At 36.8% G+C, this 22,413-nt stretch overlaps 1 protein-coding gene and 1 pseudogene across 3 annotated transcripts in view; both read right to left on the reverse strand.

Annotated features, from left to right (window-relative positions):
• CHM (CHM Rab escort protein) overlaps positions 1 to 22,413 on the reverse strand; it is a 184,470-nt gene that overhangs the window by 140,696 nt on the left and 21,361 nt on the right. For all 3 annotated transcript variants that reach the window (XM_019659908.1, XM_019659909.1, XM_019659910.1), the window contains exon 2: positions 5,861 to 5,927. In XM_019659908.1, coding sequence (XP_019515453.1) covers positions 5,861 to 5,927 — 67 coding nt within the window. The remainder of the gene's footprint in view (positions 1 to 5,860; positions 5,928 to 22,413) is intronic.
• LOC109391937 (60S ribosomal protein L23a pseudogene) lies at positions 19,307 to 19,782 on the reverse strand (annotated as a pseudogene).

The raw sequence follows: 22,413 nt of genomic DNA on the forward strand, positions 1-22,413 counted from the left end.
CGAAACTGGTATGAGGAGCAGAGATGCAGAATGAGCGGGTTCCACACCTGCTTGTGGCAGTTAAAAATCAGGAAGGATATATCAGCTGCAGAGGTTCCCCCTCGGAGGAGCAAGGGGTCCCAGCCCCACACCAGGTTTCCCAGCTCAGGGTTCCAGTAACGGGAAGCGAAGTCTCCATAACTTCTGCCTTTGAAAACCAGTGAAGATTGTGGCTGGGTGAGACTGAGGAAGTTGGAGTCCCAGGTGCTCTTGTTTAAGGGCCCCAACAAGGACTTACTTGCTTACAGACACCCTCACTCTGAGCTCCAGGGCTGGGGAAGCGCCTTGAAAGGTACCAGGGATATACAGAGAGGAACTGAATTGTCTGGCTTCAGGGCAAGGGCTGGAGGGGGAGCTATCTTCCAGACAGAAGGGCTGGCAGAAGGCATTGCTTCTGTGTTGAGCCCTCCCCCTCCCAGCAGGCAAACAGAGGCGAGTGCCACATCTGAGTCTCCATCAACCAAGCTGACACAGTCCGCCCTGCCCTGGTGATTCACTGAGACCCTGCCCTGCCCAAATTACTGGCCCACCCAAGCCCTTTCCAGTGGCTTTTCCATACGAACAGCCTATCTTGGCTCATGCTGCAGACTTTCCTAAAATCTGTCAAAGGTTCACAAACAACAGACAAGTAGCATCTGGCCTCAGCATGCCCCGTAGCTGTTGCTAAGCAGCCCCAAGCCTGGTACGAGTACCAGGCTTAGGGCTTTGCAGATTGCTTTGTGGCACATGCCAAGTAGCCCTGGACAGGGCAAAGACTGCAAGTGAACTTTTCCTTTAGCAGGGATCCTCCCAAGAGACCCCAGGACTGGCAAACACAGTGGCCGGCTACAGATGAAGCCACAGCAATACCTGACAGCCTCTGTGGACAACACACCCAAAGGGCAGACTGGACAGGCACCAGAGCCCTGTTAAGCAAGTCCTGCTCGGTAGGGTCAGCCCCCACACAACAGGTCCTTCACTGCAGTGATGGCCAGTTTTCACAACCAATCAGCCTGAGAGTCAATCCCTACCACTGACATGAAAACAGCAACCAAGGCTCAACTCCAACAGGAGGTCACATACAACCTACTCAAGGGACACTTCTGGAGCACCCAGCTCAGGTGACCAGGGAGACTGTGCCACTGGGCCCACAGGACACCTACTACATAAGACCACTCTGCCAAGACGAGGAGACATAGCAGCTCTACCTAACATGTACACACAAACAAAGGGACACAGCTAAAATGAGGAGACAAAGAAACATTCCAAATGAAAGAACAGAACAAAGCTCCAAAAAAGAACTAAACAAAATGGAGACAAGCAATTTAACAGATGCAGAGTTCAAAACAATGTCTATGAGAATGCTAAATGATACTAGGGAGAACTTCAACAAAGAGATATGAAACATAAAAATGGAGATAGAAAACATAAAAATAAACGAGTCAGAAATGAAGAATACAGTAACTGAAATAAAGAGAACATTAGAGGGAATCAACAAATTAGGTGAAGCAGAGGATTGAATCAGTGACTTAGAAAATAAGGTAGCAGAAAATACCTAATGAGAACAGGAAAAAGAAAAAAGAATCCAAAAACATAAGGGTAGTATAAGGGACCTCTGGGACAATATCAAGTGTAACAACACTTGCATCATAGGAGTATCAGGAGAAAAAGAGAGAGAACAAGGAAATATACGGTGATGGAAGGAAAACTGATCCTGGGTGGTGAACACACAATGTGATATACAAATGATGTATTACAGAATTGTACACCTGACACCTATGTAACTTTACTAACCATTGTCACCCCAACAAACTTTAATTAAAAAAAAAGAAAAAGCAATAATGACGGAAAATCTCCCTAACCTGGTGAAGGAAATAATACGTAAAAGCCCAGGAAACACAGAGAGTCCCAAACAAGATGAACCCAAAGAGGCCCGCACCAAGACACATCATAATTAAAATGACATAGGTTAAAGACAAAAAAAGAATCTTAAAAGCAGCAATAGAAAACCAGTGAGTTACCTACACGGGAGATCCCATAAGACTGTCAGCTGATTTCTCAACAGAAACTTTGCAGGCCAAAAGATACTGGCACAAAATATTCCAAGTGATGAAAAGCAAGGACCTACAACCAAGATCAGTCTACTCAGCAAAGCTTTCCTTTAGAATTGAAGGACAGGTAAAGAGCTTCCCAGACAAGAAAAGGCTAAAGGAGTTCATCACCACCAAACCAGTATTACAAGGAATTTGAGAGGGACTTCTTTAAAATGAGAAAAAAAAATCAAAATATGAATATAATGTCAATAACTTCATATCTACCAACAATTACTCACAATGTAAATGGATTAAATACTCCAATCAAAAGACATAGGGTAGCTGAATGGATAATAAAAAAAGACCCTTACACATGCTGACTACAAGAGACTTTGGATCGAAAGCACACACAGACTGAAAGTAAAGGGATGGAAGAAGACCTTTCATGAAAATGCAAATAAAACAAAGCTAGGGTAGTACTACTTATACCAGACAAAACAGACTTTAAAACAAAGGCTATATCAAAAAACAAAGAAAGACCCAGTAATCCCACTTCTGGGTATTTATCCGTAGAAGCCCAAAACACTGCTTCAGAGGGACATGTGCATCTGTTCATTGCAGCATTTACAACAGCCAAGATAATGGAGGCGACCTGAGTATTCATCAATGAATGGATGAATGGATAAAGAAGAGGTGGTACATATATACAATGGAATACTACTCAGCCATGAAAAAGAATGAAACCTTCCCATCTGCAGCAACATGGATGGACATAGCTAGAGGGTATTGTGCTGAGTGGAGTAAGTCAGACAGAGAAAGACAAATGCCATATGATGTCACTTACATGTGCAATCTAAAAAAATAAGATAAACGAACAACAAAACAGAAACAAACTCAGAGATACGGAGAACATTTTGAGGGTTGCCAGATGGGAGGGGCGGGGAGATGGGTGAAAAGGGGGAAGGGATGAAGAAGTACAAATTGGTAGCTACAAAATACTCATTGGGGTGTAAAGAATCTCATAAAGAATATAGCCAATAATACAGAGGGTGCCAAAAAATGTATACACATTTTAAGAAAGGAAAAACCCGTATTAAAACTGTAATACAATGAATGATGCTAGCATTCATTTAACTCCATCTTTTGAACAAACGTCATACTACACAATGCTACTGTAATTCAATTAAACTTCAAAAAGTAATACATAGATAACATCTCTTAAAATGTGTACATTTTTTGGAACCCTCGGTATTGTAACAATAACTACACATGGTGTCATATATTTATCAAGGTGAGCACCTCATAAGTTATATAAATATCTAAACACTACATTGTACACTTGAACCATTATAATATTGTATGTCAACTGTAATTGAAAATTTTAAAAGTAAATTCAAAAAATTATTTTAAAAGACCATGGGAAGGTTATGTCCATGGAACAGGGATATATGGTACTATTACACATTTAAATCTGAAACGAAAAGTAGGGTTGGGAAGTTTAAATCTGACTATGAAGAGCCTTAAATACCAAAATGAATAAAAATGAGAGAATATTTAAACCTGGCTCATAGCCGAAAAATGTCTTATAAATCAATTCCTAGATGTTTCTAAACTCTCAAAGCTACTGAACCTGAGGTTCTGAAACAGAAAAACGTTTTCTCACTTGAAATAACTATTTTATTAAGCTATAAGCTCTTAAGGCAGCCATGTTATCAAGCCCTTTCTAACTGATTAACTGTTTATCGAAATAAGATTTAGCTTCTTATATTCCTAATCAAAATTTATTTTGGTATATCACCAAACCCTATATGATTTCTAAAATATTCTTCATTCTGGAACACCTCAGGTTTTAGAATAAGAAAATATAAAATAAATTCAAATTTCAACTTAGATAAGCACTAGCTGGGTAAAATTAGAAAAATTACTTAACCTGTCTATGCTTCATTTTCCCAATTTGTTAAATTGGGATAACACCACTTAACTCACTTGACTGTGATGGTTATTAAATTACACAACATGTGTACAAAAACTGATATGGTGAATAGCATAAAGTGTGAGCATAAAAAATAACGACTTTGGGAAATTTAAGATTTATTTTCAATTTTAGGTTAACATCAGAAATAAATTTGAATTTACATTTTTATTAAGCTTTTACATCACTCTGGCCCAGTACCTGGGCTTACAAGGTGACATATTTTTCCACATGTGAATCCATGATACGTCAAAAAGACTTAATTAAAACATTAATACAAGCCGCTATGTATATGAGGTCTGACAATTAAGTTCACGAGCTCATCCTAGCAAAAGTGCTACATACCTCATTGCCGAATATCACTATGGTCACCTTCGAAGTACTCCCCTTGGGAAGCTATGCACCAACGCCAGCGCCTAGTCTGCCCTTCAAAGCAATTTTGGAACTCTTTTTTCTGGAGTGGCCATCAGAGCTGTCGTCATATTACCCTTCATGTTTTAAATGTCATCAAAATGTCTTCCTTTAATTATTTCCTTTATCTTCGGGTAAAGAAAGGAAGTCATTGGGGGCCAGATCAGGTGAGTAGGGAGAGTGTTACAATAACAAGTGTTATTTGTTTACTGGCTAAAAATTCCCTCACAGACAGTGCCGTGTGGGCTGGTGCATTGTCGTGATGCAAGGGTCATGATTGTTGGCGAAAAGTTCAGGTCGTCTAACTTTTTCACACAGCCTTTTCAGCACTTCCAAATAGTAAACTTGGTTAACTGTCCAGCTGGTACAAATTGGTAATGAATAATCCCTCTGATATCAAAAAAGTTTAGCAACATTGTTGCAATAAGTTCATGAACTTAATTATCAGACCTCATACAATAGTGAAAGAGAATTGCAACAGCAGGACTCATTTGAAAACTGAACCTAATTTAATTTAGAAGTTTCATCCAACTACTAGAGTTAATATGCTTTCAAACTAAATTTAGAAAGAGCTAAGTGTAAATGAACTAATATCACTTTTTGGATTCCTACATATTTACAATGGGATAATACATGAGAAAGCACTATAAACTAAAACAAATCTAGTTATTCTGTATATTCTGGTATTCTGAAAAACACTGCAGTTAATATCTAACAGAAAATAAAAAGTCCATTTCTTCTTGTTTCTTTTTAACTACAATTTAATGAACAATTAAAGTGCCAAGATACAATGTTCAAAAGCACTAAATAGATATGTGCAAAGTTTCAGGAAGAAGCAGGAATGAAGAGATTTAAACTATGCTTTATTGTAAATTTGAATTTTCCATTAACTTCCTTTTTATAATCACATTTAAGGGAAATAGAGAAAATCAAAATAGATATTTTTTTCAGTTAAGATTTTTCTAACAATTTAAACTTTGATTAATTTTTTAAAAAACCACATACTCTAAATCTATTAGCTGCAGTTTTTAACAATCAAATATAAAGCCTAAAATAAAACTGTATATACAGGTTGTATACACCCACACACACGTACGAGTATAAGAAAAAGGGCAGGTGTGAGGTTTCTAAGCCTCTTAGAGGATTATTTATCACTGAAAAAACAAAATCATTCATGTGAAAAACAAAATTATGGTACATTTGGTTTATTTTCGAAGGAAACATCGCTATTTCAGAGTATAATAGTAAAACTTGTATACTATATATTTCAAATGTTTTGATGCAAATTGAACAATTCTAATTATTTTTTCTTACTTAAGTTTATTTATGACATATATACATAAAGGTACACATACATCTGTATTTAAATTTTAATTCTGTATAGAGATATTTAGGAAGTATTAAATACTAACACTGATAAACTTACGAATCAACATGCAGAACCCGCTGGCCACTTCTTGAACATGCAGCAGCAATGATGGATTCAGGCAAACCTATAAAAACACACACCTATATCATTTAAAATGTAGAAACACACACACACATATATACATATATACATATATTTACATGTAAATATAATAAAACACAAACTGCTTGATTCATGCCATCAATGTATAGGAAAGTGGCTCATCCTTGCATTCTAAACTATAAAGTTTAAATTATTATACCATTGGATGTTTCTTAAATATACAACTAATGCCGAAAATTTATTATGTGGAAGAGATACTGTTAAAAACCAAGTGCTCCAAATTATTTTTATTGGTAAATTACCATAAATGAGCAACTGTCAAAATATTGTTCACATAGCACTATGTTATTTAGGAACTACGAGGTGTGATCAAATGATATGGTGAATGTGTAAATAATAAAAAAATTATTACAGTAAAAGACACATTGCCATTAATCCCCCTCAAAAATACTCCTTGCTTCGAACACACTGATCCCATCGTTCTTGCCACTTTCTGAAGCAGTTCTGCAGTCCTCTTTCGTGAGTGTCTTTAGTTGCACTATTGTGGCTGCCTCAATGTCCTGAATTGATTCAAAACGTTTACCTTTCATGGTCATTTTGACTTTGGAAAAGAGCCAGAAGTCACATGGTGCCACATCTGGTGAATAAGGTGAATGAGAACACACCATAATGTTTTTATTTGACAGAAATTTCCACACCAGAAGCAATTAGTGACACAGAGCATTTCCTTTGTGATCAAGACATAAGGTGAATGCTGCTGCCGGGTGCCATCTAATGGAAAGGCAGAGGTCTTCAATACAGGAAGCAGTGTGTGGAACCTTAGTAACAGTGCGTGACAAGTTTCAACTTGTTTGGTGCAGTCAGTAGGGTGTGAGCTACAGATGAGAGTAGATGTGTTTTAAAGTGTGCTGTAAATCATCCTCCATCATGACAACGCCTCTGTCACACATCGCTTCTGGTATACAGCAATTTCTGCCAAATAAAACCATTCCGTTGTGTCCTCATCCATCTTATTCCCCGGATCTGGCAGCATCCAACTTCTGGCTCTTCCCCAAAGTTAAAATGACTCAGGACAATGAGGCAGCTACAACAGTGCAACTTAAAGACATCACGAAAGAGGACTTCCACAACCACTTCAGAAAGTGGCATGAATGATGGGACAAGTGTGTTTGAAGCAAGGGGGAGTATTTTCAGGGTGATTAATGGCAATGTGTCTTTTACTTTTATATATTTTTTTCTTAAACATTCACTGTATTGTTTGATCACACCTCTTATGTTCACAATAGCTTATCTGATTCTCCCAACTGCGCTGAGAAAGAAGCATGTGCATACACACTTTAAAGATTAAGAAGGAACAGGTGCAAATATGTTAACTTGACCAATCTTTAACAAAAGTTCTAGAGTTGAAATATGAGCCCAAATCTAACTCCGAAGCCACACTGCCTGTGAGGAAGAGTGGCATACATTCATTTCAGCAATAAGTTAACTAGTTTAAAAAGAGGCCATTTACAAGATATAGTATTTTACTTTCTAGTTAACATAGCAGTTTGAAATGAACATTACTGTTTTGTAATCAAATTACACTATACCATAAAGTTGGTTATCATAAAAGGAAATATATATTACTACTCTCAGTACCAACAAAAAAAATTACCAAGGATAATGATTTCATAATCAAAAAAAACAAAAAACAAAAACAATCAGGTGTTCGGCTACATCGGCTAGTTAATACCTTACGTTGTAAGTCCAAGACTCTTCCGTAACTTTTTCTCAATAAGATCTACCATTTAATAGAGGCTATTAAATCTTTTATATAGGAGAAACAAAGCATGTTTTGAAAGTTTAGTGCAATTCTCTAGTGCTACTAACTGACTTTTTCACTGTAATGAAACACTGATCCTCTTGGATTTTTACCTACTTGAAAAGAAATAGCACCATTCTCTTGGCAAAGATTTAAACTACACACTAAGCATCAAGGATTTCAAGAAAAGGAAATGGTTATCTTCTTTATGTAGAACACAATATGCATATGGAAGCAATTGCCAGTCAATCTCTAGTTAAAAACCACATTAAACACAAAGCTGCAGCTGCATTCACGGAAGAACTAATTTTCCAGTGGTGAACACTTTGTGCATATACAAGGCTTGGCTCAAAAACGAAGTTCTAACCAAATGTACGTATACAGCCATTAAATACCGATTATTAGAAATAAGCCATCATAAAGTTTCAACCTTAACTTTGGATGTATTTCAAAGAAAAAAAGAGTGAGAATTTGTGGTGAAGGAAATATGAGAAAGAAAGGAAAGTTTTAAATAGTTAAGCATACATCTTCAGTTAAAATTGTATTGCTCTAATGTCTTTTGTCTTAAGATTATCTGAACTTTTTACACCAACAGAAATAACTTTTCTTTAATGAAATGCAGTCATTATGGTACTTTAAAAGCTGCTATGAAGCTTAGTCAAAAAGGACAACAGCAAAGAAATATTCAGGGAACAGAATTAATATGTGAAAGTGTGTAATAACGACAGCATTAATAATACGGACCACAAACATTAGTATAGGGCTTTAAGGTTCACAATGTATTTTCACATACATCATCTCATTTATTCCTCATTATAATCCTGGGAGCCAGGAAGCATTATCCTTGTGAGAAATGGGATGAGAAAGGTTAAATAACTTGCAAAAGATCAAGTAACTCAGTGTCTCAAATTCAAATTACCATGGTAAATTCACTCTCTTCAACTAGGACATGAGTCTGGGAATGAGGATTTACAGGCAGGACAGCAACGTAATAAAATGGGCATGGACTCAGTTAGACAGACCTCGGCTTGAATCTTAGCTTTGCTGCTTAACTAAGCTGTGCAACCTCACACAAGTCACTTGACTTCTCTGAGCCTTTGTTCCTTCCTCCATCAATAGGAATATCACCATTTACCTCATAGCATTGTTCAGTTGTTAGCAGAGGGCTCTTTCTCTATAAGTACTATCTAGCAATACCTTTATTATTCTTCAGAAAGATATTTTAGACATACTACACACTACATTCTCACCTAAATACTACTCCAAACATACACCTATTTTTACCAGATGACAACTCCAATGGCAAACAATAATAAACTTAATCTCTGCAATCCCACCAACAGTGCACCAGGGTTCCCTTTTCTCCACATCCTCACCAACACTTGTTTGTTGATTGATGATAGCCACTCTGACTGGAGTGAGGTGGTATCTCATTGTGGTTTTTATTTGCATTTCTCTAATGATTAGTGAGGTTTAACATTTTTTCATAGGTCTGTTGGCCATTTGTATGTCCTCTTTAGAAAAATGTCTCTTCATATCCTCTGCCAATTTATTAGTTAGGTTGTTTGTGTTTTTCGTGTTCTATAAGTTTTTTATAAATTTTGGATATTAACCCCTTTATCAGATGTATCATTGGCAAATATCTTCTCCCACTGGTGCACCTATTATGGAAAGCAATATAGAGGTAACCCAAAACAATTGAAAATGGAACTACCTTATGACCCAGCAATTCTACTACTGGGTATCTATCCAAAGAAATAAAAAAACCTAACTTGAAAAAAATATATGCACCCCTATGTTTATTGTCGTTCTATTCACAATAGCCGAGACACGGAAACAACCAAAATGCCCATTGGTAGTACAATGGAGTATTGAACTTGGCCATAAAGAAGAATGAAATCTTACCATTTGCAACGATATGGATGGATCTAGAGAATATTATGCTAAGTGAAGTAAGTCAGATGGAGAAAGACAAATACCATATGCTCTCACTCATACGTGTATGTGGAATCTAAATAACGGAATAAACGAACAAACCAAACAGAAATAGAGTCAGAGATATATGGGAAAAGAACTGACGGTTGATAGATGGGAGGGGGGATGGGGGAGAAGGTAAAGGGATTAGAAAGCACAAATTAGTAATCACAATATTGTCACAGGATAAGAAACACAGTTTGGGGAATATAATCAATTATGTTGTAAAGATTATTTAGGATGCCAGATGGGCACTGGACTTATCAGCGAGATCATTTCATAGACTGTGTAGATGCATGACCATTGTGCTATACACCTGAAGCTGAATGATACTGAATGTCAACTATAATTAAAAAAAAATACACACACACACACACACACACACACACACACACACACACACACATATGCATGCTCACAGGATGTGGAATACAGCATAGTGAAGATAGTCAATGGAATTGTAACAGCTCTATACGATGTCAGACAGGCAGTAGACTGCGTGGGGGCTATCACTTTGTGAGGGGTGTAAATGTCTAACGAGTACATTGTTTTGTACACCTGAAACTAATAAAAAAATAAAGAAAATATTAGGTCGTCGGGAAAGTCATGATGCATTTTTGCATTGAAAAACAGAAAAATACATCATGACTTTCCCAACGACCCAATAAAATACTAAATTTACTCTCCTTTACTTGGCCCAAATTAGCTGCTACTTTGTATACTCAAATACGAGGTCGGACAATTAAGTTTGTGAACCCATCCTAGAAAAAGTGCTACCTACCTCATTGCTGAATATCATTATGGTCACCTTTGAAGTACCCCCCTTGGGAAACCATGCACGGATGCCAGCACCCAGTCCACCCTTCAAAGCAATTTAGGAACTCTTTTTCTAAAATGGCCATCAGAATTGTCATCGCATTACCCTTGATGTCCTGAATGTCATCAAAATGCCTTCCTTTCAATATTTCCTTTATCTTTGGGTACAGAAAGAAGTCACCGGGGGCCAGATCAGGTGAGTAGGGAGGGTGTTCCAATTCAGTTATTTGTTGACCGGCTAAAAACTCCCTCACAGACAGTGCCGTGTGAGCTGGTGCATTGTCATGATGCAAGAGCCATGAATTGTTGGTGAAAAGTTCAGGTCGTTTAACTTTTCCATGCAGCCTTTTCAGCACTTCCAAATAGTAAACTTGGTTAACTGTCCAATTGGTACAAATTCATAATGAATAATCCCTCTGATATCAAAAAACGGTTAGCAATATCGTTGCAACAAGTTCAAAAACTTAACTGTCTGACCTCGTACAGATATGTTTAGCATGTGGTTATTTCCAGGGCTGTGATCAACACTGTCAAAAGTCATGTCTCTGCTGACAAAGCAAAGCCAAGAACAGATTTCAATAGTGAACGTGATTTGAGTCCAAGTTACATAAAATTAAAATGACTATCATTTGTTTTCCCTTAATATTTCCATTCAGATATCCCCACAAGTTTGTGAAATTGATACGGTGTTCCTATGTTAAACTAACAGTAAGGGCCTATTATCTTTATGTTTAAAATGATTAAAATAACAGACTAATAATATAGTTAGTAATATCTTCCTGACTAGGGTTTCATATTTCTTCCCATCCACTTAATTAACACTGAGTTTCTTGAGCAGAAGAGGCATATGGTATTTTAGATTCTCTGTAAATATCTGTTGGAGGAAAGGAAAAGAGAAAGAGAAAATGGGGAAAGAGAAGAGGGAGACAGGGATACAGCAGACTGTCATAGGTGAGAAAAAAAAAGCTAAAATTAAGGCAATACCTAAAAAGAGCTCAGATTGTAAAGAACACTAATTTAAATGGATTAAACCAATAAATGAAATTAAAACTTATAAGAACAGAATGGAAAGAAGCATTTCCTCTGCAGAGGGGAGTCATGGAAATCACAAAAAAACAGAGGACACTAGCTGGGTGTTTTGGGATCTGTAACAACCCAACTGAAGAGTGTAGAAGGAAAAAGTGGAAAGAAAAAGGAAAGTAGAAGGGAGTATTCCTGGCAAAGGGTGAAAGAAGAGTAAACCAAAAGGCAATGCTCAAAAAAAGTGGTTTGAGCCAAACTGTGGAGCCTGAACTGAAACCTGTAAGCAACAGGGAGTCTTGAAAGAATTTTAACCAGAACAGCATGGTCAAATCGGTGTTTCAGAAAAAAAAAAACTCTAGTCACAGAATGAAGGATGCACTTGTATAAAATCTAAGCTTTAAGTTTCATGGTTTTGTGTGTGTGTGTGTGTGTGTGTTTTTTTAATTCTTGTTTAGGAAAAGTTAACATACTAAAATTTTGTGGTCTTACTGATAATTTCATAAAATAAACAACTGCTTGTTTTGTTGAAATTAATATTCATAAGCCAATTTTAATAGCATTTAAACCCTTAACTAATTCCAAAATAAAACCTTTTTTAAACACTTGGCAACATAAAAAGTGAACTACTTCCAAATCATTGCCCAAATGCACAGAACATTCTTGTGAGGCACTTATGTGAAACATATATAGTCTTGCAACCAATTATACAATCTCTCCCACTGGGAAAAGCCAGACATGAGTTAGAAACAGATAACCTACATCAGAGTCAAATCACACAGTATTACACTGGAAAGACTGTAAAATATGTGAGTAGCTACATAAGCACAATGTTTTCCACTGTGATATGAAGCTATTATAATTATATATCCTACATGGGTGCAGGGAGGAACAGGTACAAAATTAAACACCTTACACAGTGTCTCCTAGCACGTCACTAACATTCAATAAATATTGGTTCTCTTTCATTCTCTTCCTATTCCAATAAAATTAGATATTCAAAGGGGGGGGAAAAACCTATCACTTGTTCACTATTTACTTAAGTTATCTTCAAAGATCTAACAACATAGTTTTTTTAAAAAAGAAGTCCAGGGGCCGGCCGAGTGTCGCGATGATTAAGAACTGGCTTGGGACGCCAGAGGGCCCCGGTTCGGATCCCACATATGCGGGCCAGTGATGCTGCCCTCTACAGCTAAGATGCTGAACAACAGCTCAACCTGGAGCTGGTCTGCTGTGAGTCGCCGGTGACGGCGTGGGCTGCAGCCCCTGTGGCAGTGGGTTGCCATGGGCTACCGTGTGTGACCAGCAGCCAGCATGAGCGGCCATCCAGAGGCTGGCGACTGATCTGCCTCACCCGGAAGAGCGCAGTGATGGTGCCAACTTGGGCCAGTGAAGCGGCGTCCTCCACAACTAGACTGAAGAACAGGACGACAGCAACTTGTCTGTTCCCCTTTCCCTAATTCCCCAGCACTGTTCCCAATTCACCAATAAAAAATCTTTAAAAAAAAAAAACGAAGTCCAATAGCCTTTTCCATATGTACATTATTAGGCCTTTTCTATATGTACACTATAGAAGTCCATCAAACATTTAATATCATTTACACATTTCACATTAATATTATTAAATTCAGTAGTGACGCTGTATCAAAGAACTCTGCCAAAGGATTATAGGAAAAAATGTAATTCTGATGCAAGACCAACAACATTTACTGGCAAATCATTATTATCAAACACAAGTCAATAGTATTAAGTTAGCATTTCATAATAGTTTGTAATGAGGGAAAGTGAGGATTGTTACATACTGCCTTTCTCAGTTGAGGTTCTGTTATAAACTTGGCAGCTAGAAAAATAGAAGCTTACAAAATGTTATATGATCATATTAACAAACGTATAGTCCCAGCTTTCTGCAATTTTCTAAAACCTGTTTAGATAAAAGAGATGTTATATTGTCAAATAAAGGAACTAGGCTGAAAACAGGAGCCAAAAAGTTATGAAGTTAATATTTTCAAAAACATTATCTAAAACATTTTGTAGGAATGAAACCACTATTCATTCATTTTTCAAAATCCCCTTTTAATCCAATTTCTTAGTGTTAAACATCATCATTTACAACTATAATATAGGTTAGTTCTCTATAATCTATTTTAAAAATTGTATTAGTATCTGGAATTAATTTTTCTTAACATTATACTTACATAAGATAAACATAAAATAAAGTACTTACACCACTCCCAGCATATCGAACAAACAATAAATAATAGATTCCCCTGACAGGACTTTTATGACCTGGCAAAGCCCAAGTGTTTTCAGCCCAAATCATATGAAACCATAAATCACTCTTTATTTTATAGAACATTTCAAAATGGATTCCTGCTTTCTACCTTGAAAGTCATTTCATGTGTTATTTATAACTCGTGAAGACCAGAATGGAAAGAAAATTACATAGAAGTAGAAAATTTACTGTGACTGTTTTTTTTTTAATAAAGAATAACTTCTTTCTTTAGGGAAAAAAATAGAAACATTGACAAAGAAAAACGTGTAAGTACAACAACCTCTTAGAGAGCCACACCCATCACTACTTAAACAACCCTATGTACAGACCTTCTGCACCACTGTAAACAAACCATAAATATTAGGTACAGAACTAACTAGAATGAACAATACAAAGATAAAACTATAAACTTACATCACAGCCACTGGAAAAAAAAAAGAGGTCAGAAAATTAGGTAGAGTTGAACGAATTTCAATCCAAGTTCAAATAGTTTTGTTCATTCCTATTAAATTCTAAATTAAAAGTTTAAATCTTATATTTACACTTCAGTGGTTACCTTCAAAAGAAAAAAAATGCCAATGAAGTAGCCTAGGAGACTACCAACATACAAATAAAAATATTTTTAACTGAAAATTATTTTAATTCAGTGAATTCCACATACACACACACACACACACACACACACACACACCCATGTACCTCACTGTAACCATAAAACAAAATCCTACAATAGATATTCAAAAAATAAAGAGAAAAAACCCAAACATATCACTCAAGAACACCATGAAACCACAAGGGACAAGATCAAGAGAAGAAAAATGTAACAGAAGAACTACAAAAGAAAAACAATTAACAAAATGGCAATAAGTACACACCTATCGATAATTACTTTCAATGTAAATGGACTAAATGCACCAATCAAAAGACTTAGGGTAGCAGAATGGATAAAAAAAGACCCATATACAAGGTGTGATCAAAATATATGGTAAATGTTTGGGACCGGCTGAGTGGCTCAGTTGGTTAAGAGCTTGCTTACAAGTGCAAGCTCTGAGCAACACAGTTGCCGGTTCAATTCCCACATGGGCCAGTGAGCTGCGCCTGAGCTGAGCTGCCGTTGAGTTGCCAACAGGTGGCAGGATGTCTCAACTGGTGGGAGCGTGTGCTCCTAACAAGGCTGCCTGTTCCAGATGATGGGCTAAGCCCAACTACAACTAAGACTGAACTCGGCACCTTGAGCTGAGCTGCTGCCCAGGTGGCTCCGGGGATAGAGCTTGGGCTCTTAACAACAAGGCTACTGGTTAGGCTGCTGGTTCGAATCCCACATGGGATGGTGGCTATGCCCACCCCCACTAATTGAACACAGCACCTTGAGCTGAGCAGCGCGCAACTGAACTTAGAGCTGAGCTTGCTGTGCCCTCCACAACTGGGATTCAGGGACAACAACTTGACTGTTCCCCTCCCCCAATTACCCAACACTGTTCCCCTCCCCCAATTCCCCAATAAAAATCTTAAAAAAAAGATATGGTGAATGTTTAAATAAAAAGAAAACTACTACAGTAAAAGACAAATTGCCATTAATCCCCTTCAAAATACTCCCCCTTGCTTCAAACACACTTATCCCATCATTCTTGCCACTTCCTGAAGCAGTTCTGGAAGTCCTCTTTCAAGAGTGTCTTTAGTTACGCTGTTGTGGCTGCCTTGATGCCCTGAATCATTTTGACTTTGGGGAAGAGCCAGAAGTCACACGGTGCCAGATTCAGTGAATAAGGTGGACAAGGAAACACCGTAAGTTTTTTATTTGACAGAAATTGCCATACCAGAAGCGATGTGTGACATGGAGCATTGTCATGATGGAGGATGAAACATTTGTCCATTTCATGTTAATACGTTGCTAGTGATCCATGATTTATGGCATGCTTTAACTCCTTTTTTTTTCTTTTTTTTTTTTAGTTTTAGCTGAGCCATCCTGCTACCTGTTGGCAGCTCAGCGGCTGCTCAGCTCAGGCTGGACTCGAACCGCTGTTGCTCAGAGCTCAAACTCTTGAGCGAGCTCTTCAACTGAACCACTCGGCTGGCCCCTGATTTATGGCATACTTTAAAACACACCTTCTATCAACCATAGCTCACACCTGACTGACTGCACCAAACAAATTGAAACTTGTCACACACTGTTACTAAGGTTCGATGCACCACTTCCCGTATTAAAGATCCCTGCCTTCCTGTTGGATTGCACTTGGCAGGCAGCATTCACTGTATTTTTTTTGTCACAATGGAAAAGCCCCGTGTCACAGATCACTTCTGGTATGGAAATTTCTGTCAAATAAAAACATTATGGTGTGTCCTCACCCACCTTATTCACCGGATCTGGCACCATGGAACTTCTGGCTCTTCCCCAAAGTAAAAATTACCATGAAAGGTAAATGTTTGAATCGATTCAGGACATCGAGGCAGTCACGACAGCGTAACTAAAGACATTCATGAAAGAGCGCTTCCATAACTGCTTCAGAAAGTGGTAAGAACGATGGAATCAGTGTGTTTGAAGCAAGAAGGAGCATTATGAGGGGGATTAATGGCTATGTGTTTTTACTGTAATAATTGTTTTACTTAAACATTCACGGTATTATTTGATCACACCTCATATATGCTGCCTACAAGGGACTCACTTAGAAACAAGGATACACACAGCGTGAAAGTCAAGGGATGGAAAAGGATATTCCATGCAAATGGAAATGAAAAGAAAGCTGGAGCAGCAATACTTACATCAGACAAAACAGCCTTTAAAACAAAGAATAAAAGAAAAAGACCAAAACAGGGCATTTCATAATGATAAAGGAGTCAATACGATAAGAGGATATAAATATTTACATATCCAACACAGGAGCACCTAAATATATAAAGAAAATATTAACAGACATAAAGGGGGAAATTGACAGTAATAAAATAATAGACTTTAATATCCCACTTACATCAGTAGATAGATCATTCAGAAAGGCAATCAATGAGGAAACACTGTTCTTAATACATTACAGCAGAGGTTATTATAGATATTTAAAGAACATTTCATCCAAAAACTGCAGAATATACATTCTTTTCAAGTACACCTGGAAAATTCTCCAGGACAAATCACATGTTAGGCTACAAATCACGTCTCAAAAAATTCAAGACTAAAATGATATCAGGCCTCCTTTCCAACCACAATGGTTATGAAATTAGAAATTTCAATTAAAAGAAGAAAACTAAAAAAAACAAAACAAACACAAACACAGGGAGATTGAATAGCATGCTACCAAACAACCAAAGGGTCAATGAAGAAATCAAAGAGAAAATTAAAAAAAATACCTTGAGACAATCAAATATGGAAACACAACTTTCTAAAATCTATGACACTCTGCAACAGCAGTTATAAGTAGGAAGTTCACAGAGATACAGGACTACCTCAAGAAACAACAAAAAGCCCAAATAAACAATCTTTACATGTATAAGAAACAAACAAAAAAAAGAACTAACAAAGCCAAAAGTTGGTAGAAAAGGAAATAAAGATTACAGCAGAAATAAATGAAATAGAAACAAACAAAAAAAATCAATGAAACTAAAACCTAGTTCTTTGAAAAGATAAACAAAATTAATAAAACTTTAGCCAGACTGATCAAGAAAAAAAGCCCAAATAAATAGTCAAAAGAAAATAAAGCAGAAGCTACAACTGACACCAGAGAAATACAAAAGATCATAAGAGAACACTAAAGTTATATGCCAACAAGGCAGAAAACCTAGAATAGAGATTCCTAAAACAATCTTCCAAAAGAGAATCATAAAGAAATAGAAAATCTGAATAGGCCAATTACAACAAAATTAAATCATTAATTTTAAAACTCCCCAAATATAAAAGTCCAGGAACAGATGGCTTCACAGGTGAATACTAACAAACATTTAGAGAAAAGTTAATACCTATCCTTCTCAAATTATTAAAAAAAAAAAATAAAGAGCAAGGAATGCTTCCAAACTCATTTTATGAAATTAGCATAACCTAATACCAAACCAGAGAAAGACAACACTACAAAAAAAATATTCCAGGCCTCTATCCCTGATAAATATATATGCAAAAACAAACAAACGAACAAACAAAAAAAGCTCAACAGAACAGAAAATATCAGCAAATCGAATGTAACAAATACATTAAAAGATTCAAACACCATGATCATGTGGGATTTATTGCAGGGATGCAAAGACGGTTATACATCTGCAAATAAAGGTGATACACTACATTAAGAATATCAAGGATAAAAATCATATGATCATCTCAATAGTTGCAGAAAAAGCATTTGACAAAATTCAACATCCATTATGATGAAAACTCTCAACAAAGTGGGTATAGAAGGAACGCACCTCAACATAATAAAGTCTGTATATGACAAACCCACAGCGAACACCATACTCAATGGTGAATAGCTGAAAGCTTTTCCTCTAAGATCAGGAACAAAACACGTATGCCCACTCTTGCCACTTTTATTCAACATAGTATTGAAAGCCCAAGCCACAGCAATTAGGCAAGAAAAATAAATAAAGGCATCCAAATTAGAAAGTAAGAAGTAAAACTATCACTATTCACAGATGATATGTTAGTATATGCAGGAAACCCTAAGGACTCCACCAAAAAACTATTCAACTATTAGACCTAATAAATGAATTCAGTAAAGTCACAATACAGAATCAAAATACAGATATTGGTTGTGTTTGTATACATTAATAACATACTAACAGAAAATGAAATTAAGAAAACCCCATTTACAATTGCATCAAAGAGAATAAAATACGTATGAATAAATTAAATCAAGAAGGTAAAAGACCTGTACTTGAAATACTGTAAGACACTGATGAAAAAAATTGAAGAAAACACAAATAAATGGAAAGATATACTGACTGAGCTCATGGACTGGAAAAATTAATATCATTTAAATTTCCATACTACCCAAAGCAACCTACAGATTCAACGCAATTCCCATCAAACATCAATGGAATTTTTCACAGAACTAGATCAAAGAATCCTAAAATTTGTGTGGAACCGCAAAAGACCTCGAATAGCCAAAACAATCATGAGGAAGAACAAAGCTGTAGGTATCGCACTCCTTGATTTAAAACTATACTACAAAGCTACAGTAACCAAAACAGCATGGTAGTAGCACAAAAACAGACACACATATCAATCAGTGCAATAGAATAGAGAGAACACAAACCCACGCAAATATGGTCAACTAATGTATGACAAAAAAGGCAAAGATATACAGTGGGGGAAAGACAGTCTCCTCAATAAACGGTGTTGCTAAAATAGGAGAACTACATGCAAAATGAAACTGACCACTATCTTATACCATATACATAAATAATCTCAAAATAGATTAAAGACTTGAATGTAAGACCTGAAACCATAAAACTCCTAGTAGAAAACATAAGCAGTAAGCTCTTTGACATTCTTTTTACAGTGAAAAACTTTTATGTTTAGAACTAGTCAGCTGGACTCAGTTTAGATAATCCCAATTTTGTTCGCAACATCCAAAGCATCATACGCAGGAGCCAGATGAACATATGCCTTCTTCTCTCCATCAGGCCTGATCAGGATGTTGGCCTTGGCTATGTCAACGTCGTAAAGCTTCTTCACAGCCTGTCTGACCTGGTGCTTGTTGGCCTTGACATCCACAATGAATACAGGTGTAGTGTTGTTTTCTATCTTCTTCATGGCTGACTCGGTAGTCAGGGGGAACTTGATGATGGCATAGTGTTCAAGCTTGTTTCTCCTGGGGACGCTCTTCCCAGGATATTTGGGCTGTCTTCGGAGCCGCAGTGTTCTGGGCTTTTGGAAGGTGGATGATGTGCAAATCTTTTTTTTTTGTAGCTGTGGACACATTTCAGCACTACTTTCTTTGCCTTCAAAGCCTCTGCTTTGGCTTCAGCTTTGGGAGGGGCAGGGGTTTCCTTCTTTGCTCTCGGCACCACCTTCATGAAGAGTGGCCTTAGACATTTTTTTGGGCCAGACTCCTCAGGCAAGGTAAAAAAAGCAAAAATAAACAAATTGGACTACATTAAAATAAAAAGTTTTTGCACAGTGAAACAAACCATCAACAAAATGAAAAGGCAACCTACTGAATGAGAGAAGACATTTGCAAATTATACATCCAATAAGAGGTTAATATCCAAAATCTATAAAGAACTTGCACAACTTAATTTAAGAAACAAGCAACCCAATTAAAAAATGGACAGAGGACTTAGGCATTTTTTCCAAAGAAGACATACAGATGGTGAACAGGCACATGAAAAGATGCTGAATGTCCCTAGTCATCAAGGAAATGCAAATCAACACCATAATGAGATATCACTTCACAAATGTCAGAATGGCTATTCTCAAAAAGCCAAAAAAATAGCATGTATTGGTGAAAATGTAGAGAAAAGGGAACCCTCTCACACTGTTGGTGGGAATGTAAACTAGTATAGTAACTATGGAAAACAGTATGGCGGTGCCTCAAATATTAAAAATAGAACTATCATATGATTCAGCAATTCTACTTTTGGGTATTTATACAAAGAAAACAAAAACACTAATTCGAAGAGATATATGCACCCCCATGTTCACTGCAGCATTATTTACAATAGGCAAGATATGGAAGCAACCGAAGTGTCTATTGATAGACGAATGGATAATAAAGATGTGGCAAGATATATACACATACACACACACACACACACACACACACACGTACACACAGTGCCAAAAAAATGCATACACACTTCAAGAAAGGAAAAAACTGTATTAATATAGACCAATAACAAAAGATGAATACAAGTCACGTTTGAATTCTGCAATTACAAGAGGTGCTCAAAGTGGTTACCATCAGCGTCCAGACACTTCTGATTACGCGAACTACCGCTTGAACAACAGTGACCAAAGTGTTTGCTTAAATGTATATACATTTTTTTGCACCCTGAGATATATATATACACATAAACACACACACACACACACACACACACACACTGGAATATTACTCAGCCATAAAAAAGAATGAAATCTTGGCATTTGCAAAATCATGGATAGATATAGAGGGTATTATGCTAAGTAAAATAAGTCAGAGGAAAACAAATAACCATATGATTTCACTGATATGTGGAATAAAAAAGACAAATGAACAAACCAAAAACAGACTAATAGATACAAGAAACAACTAATGATTACCATACAGGAGAGCGGTTGGGGAACAAGTGAAACAGGTGAAGGGGATTAAGAGGTACAAACTTCCAGTTATAAAATAAATATTATAAGTCATGGGGATGCAATGTACAGCATAAGGAATATAGCCAATTCTGTAATAACTTTGGATGGTGATAGATGGTAACTAGACTCATCATGGGGATCATTTCATAATGTGTATAAATATTGAAACACTATGATGTACACCTGAAACTAACAGAATACTGTATGTCAATTACATTTCAATAAGAATAGTATAGAAATGTGAAAAAAACTCACTGAGCTGCCAACAGGTGGCAGGATGGCTCAGCTAAAAAACTAAAAAAGAAACAATAGCTAAGAAATGTGAAAAAAACTTTTTAAATCAAGTGTTCTAGGCAAACGGCTTTAGCAGCAAAGTTACTGAATCTCCCCACAGGACCCCAGAATACCAAAACACCAAGTACCCAGGGACAACATCTACAACAAAGCTACGTGACAAAATATCACGATGAACTCCAAAATACAAACAGGTCATTTTAAGCCACCAATAGTTTGTGAGATCCACATGGTATCAGAAAGTGTGCTAGAGGAAATGAAGAGAAGACAAAGAAACTTATGACAGCCCTTAGAGATACAAAATTGCTATCAGGCCTTCACTGTAAGCTTGGCAGGGCATTCTGAAAACAGGAACAGAAACTGGGCGACTTAAAAGGCTCTAGTCTGTGGGTGGATGAGTGCAAAGGAACCCCAGGGATTGCTACAGTGGTAGGGGACTGAGGGGTGGAATTGGGCCCTATGAACTTAACTGACAAACCAAACCCTGCTTCTGTTGTACAATAGATAAATCTCAGCACTGAGGAGTAACTAATCCAAAGTCAGAATGGGGAACATAGGAGCAAAGGAAAGAGAAGGTCCACACAAAACTGGGGAAAGGTTAATACAGCCAGCAACTCTCAGGCTGTATTTTTTATTACTTAGTGAAAACACACACGAGAGATCTAAAGCAGTGAAGTTAGAAAAGCTTTCCTGATCCACATTCCCTATTGAAAGTATATGGAAAATTTATTTCACTTAAAATGTGCAACACAAAAGGATTTTGGTTGAATCCCATTCAATGTACAGTAAAAAGGGAAAACACCAAAACAGAATAATGAATGAAATATCCCAACAGACAATGAAAGCATGCCATAAAGACATGCTGGCAAATTAGATGAAAACCACAATCTATGAGCTAAAAAGAATTAAGAAAATGATAAAAGCTCTAAAAGAGCAACATAAATCATAATTAGAAAAACTCAAAAGTTTGGTGATTAGATAATAGGAACATTTGAAAAAATGGTGAAATGATTCAAGAAGAAATTATTTTTTTAAATCAAGTCTTTCCAAAATGTAAAGTAAACTAGAAG

The sequence above is a fragment of the Hipposideros armiger genome, unplaced genomic scaffold (genome assembly GCF_001890085.2).
Source record: "Hipposideros armiger isolate ML-2016 unplaced genomic scaffold, ASM189008v1 scaffold_306, whole genome shotgun sequence".
Lineage (NCBI taxonomy): Eukaryota > Metazoa > Chordata > Mammalia > Chiroptera > Hipposideridae > Hipposideros > Hipposideros armiger.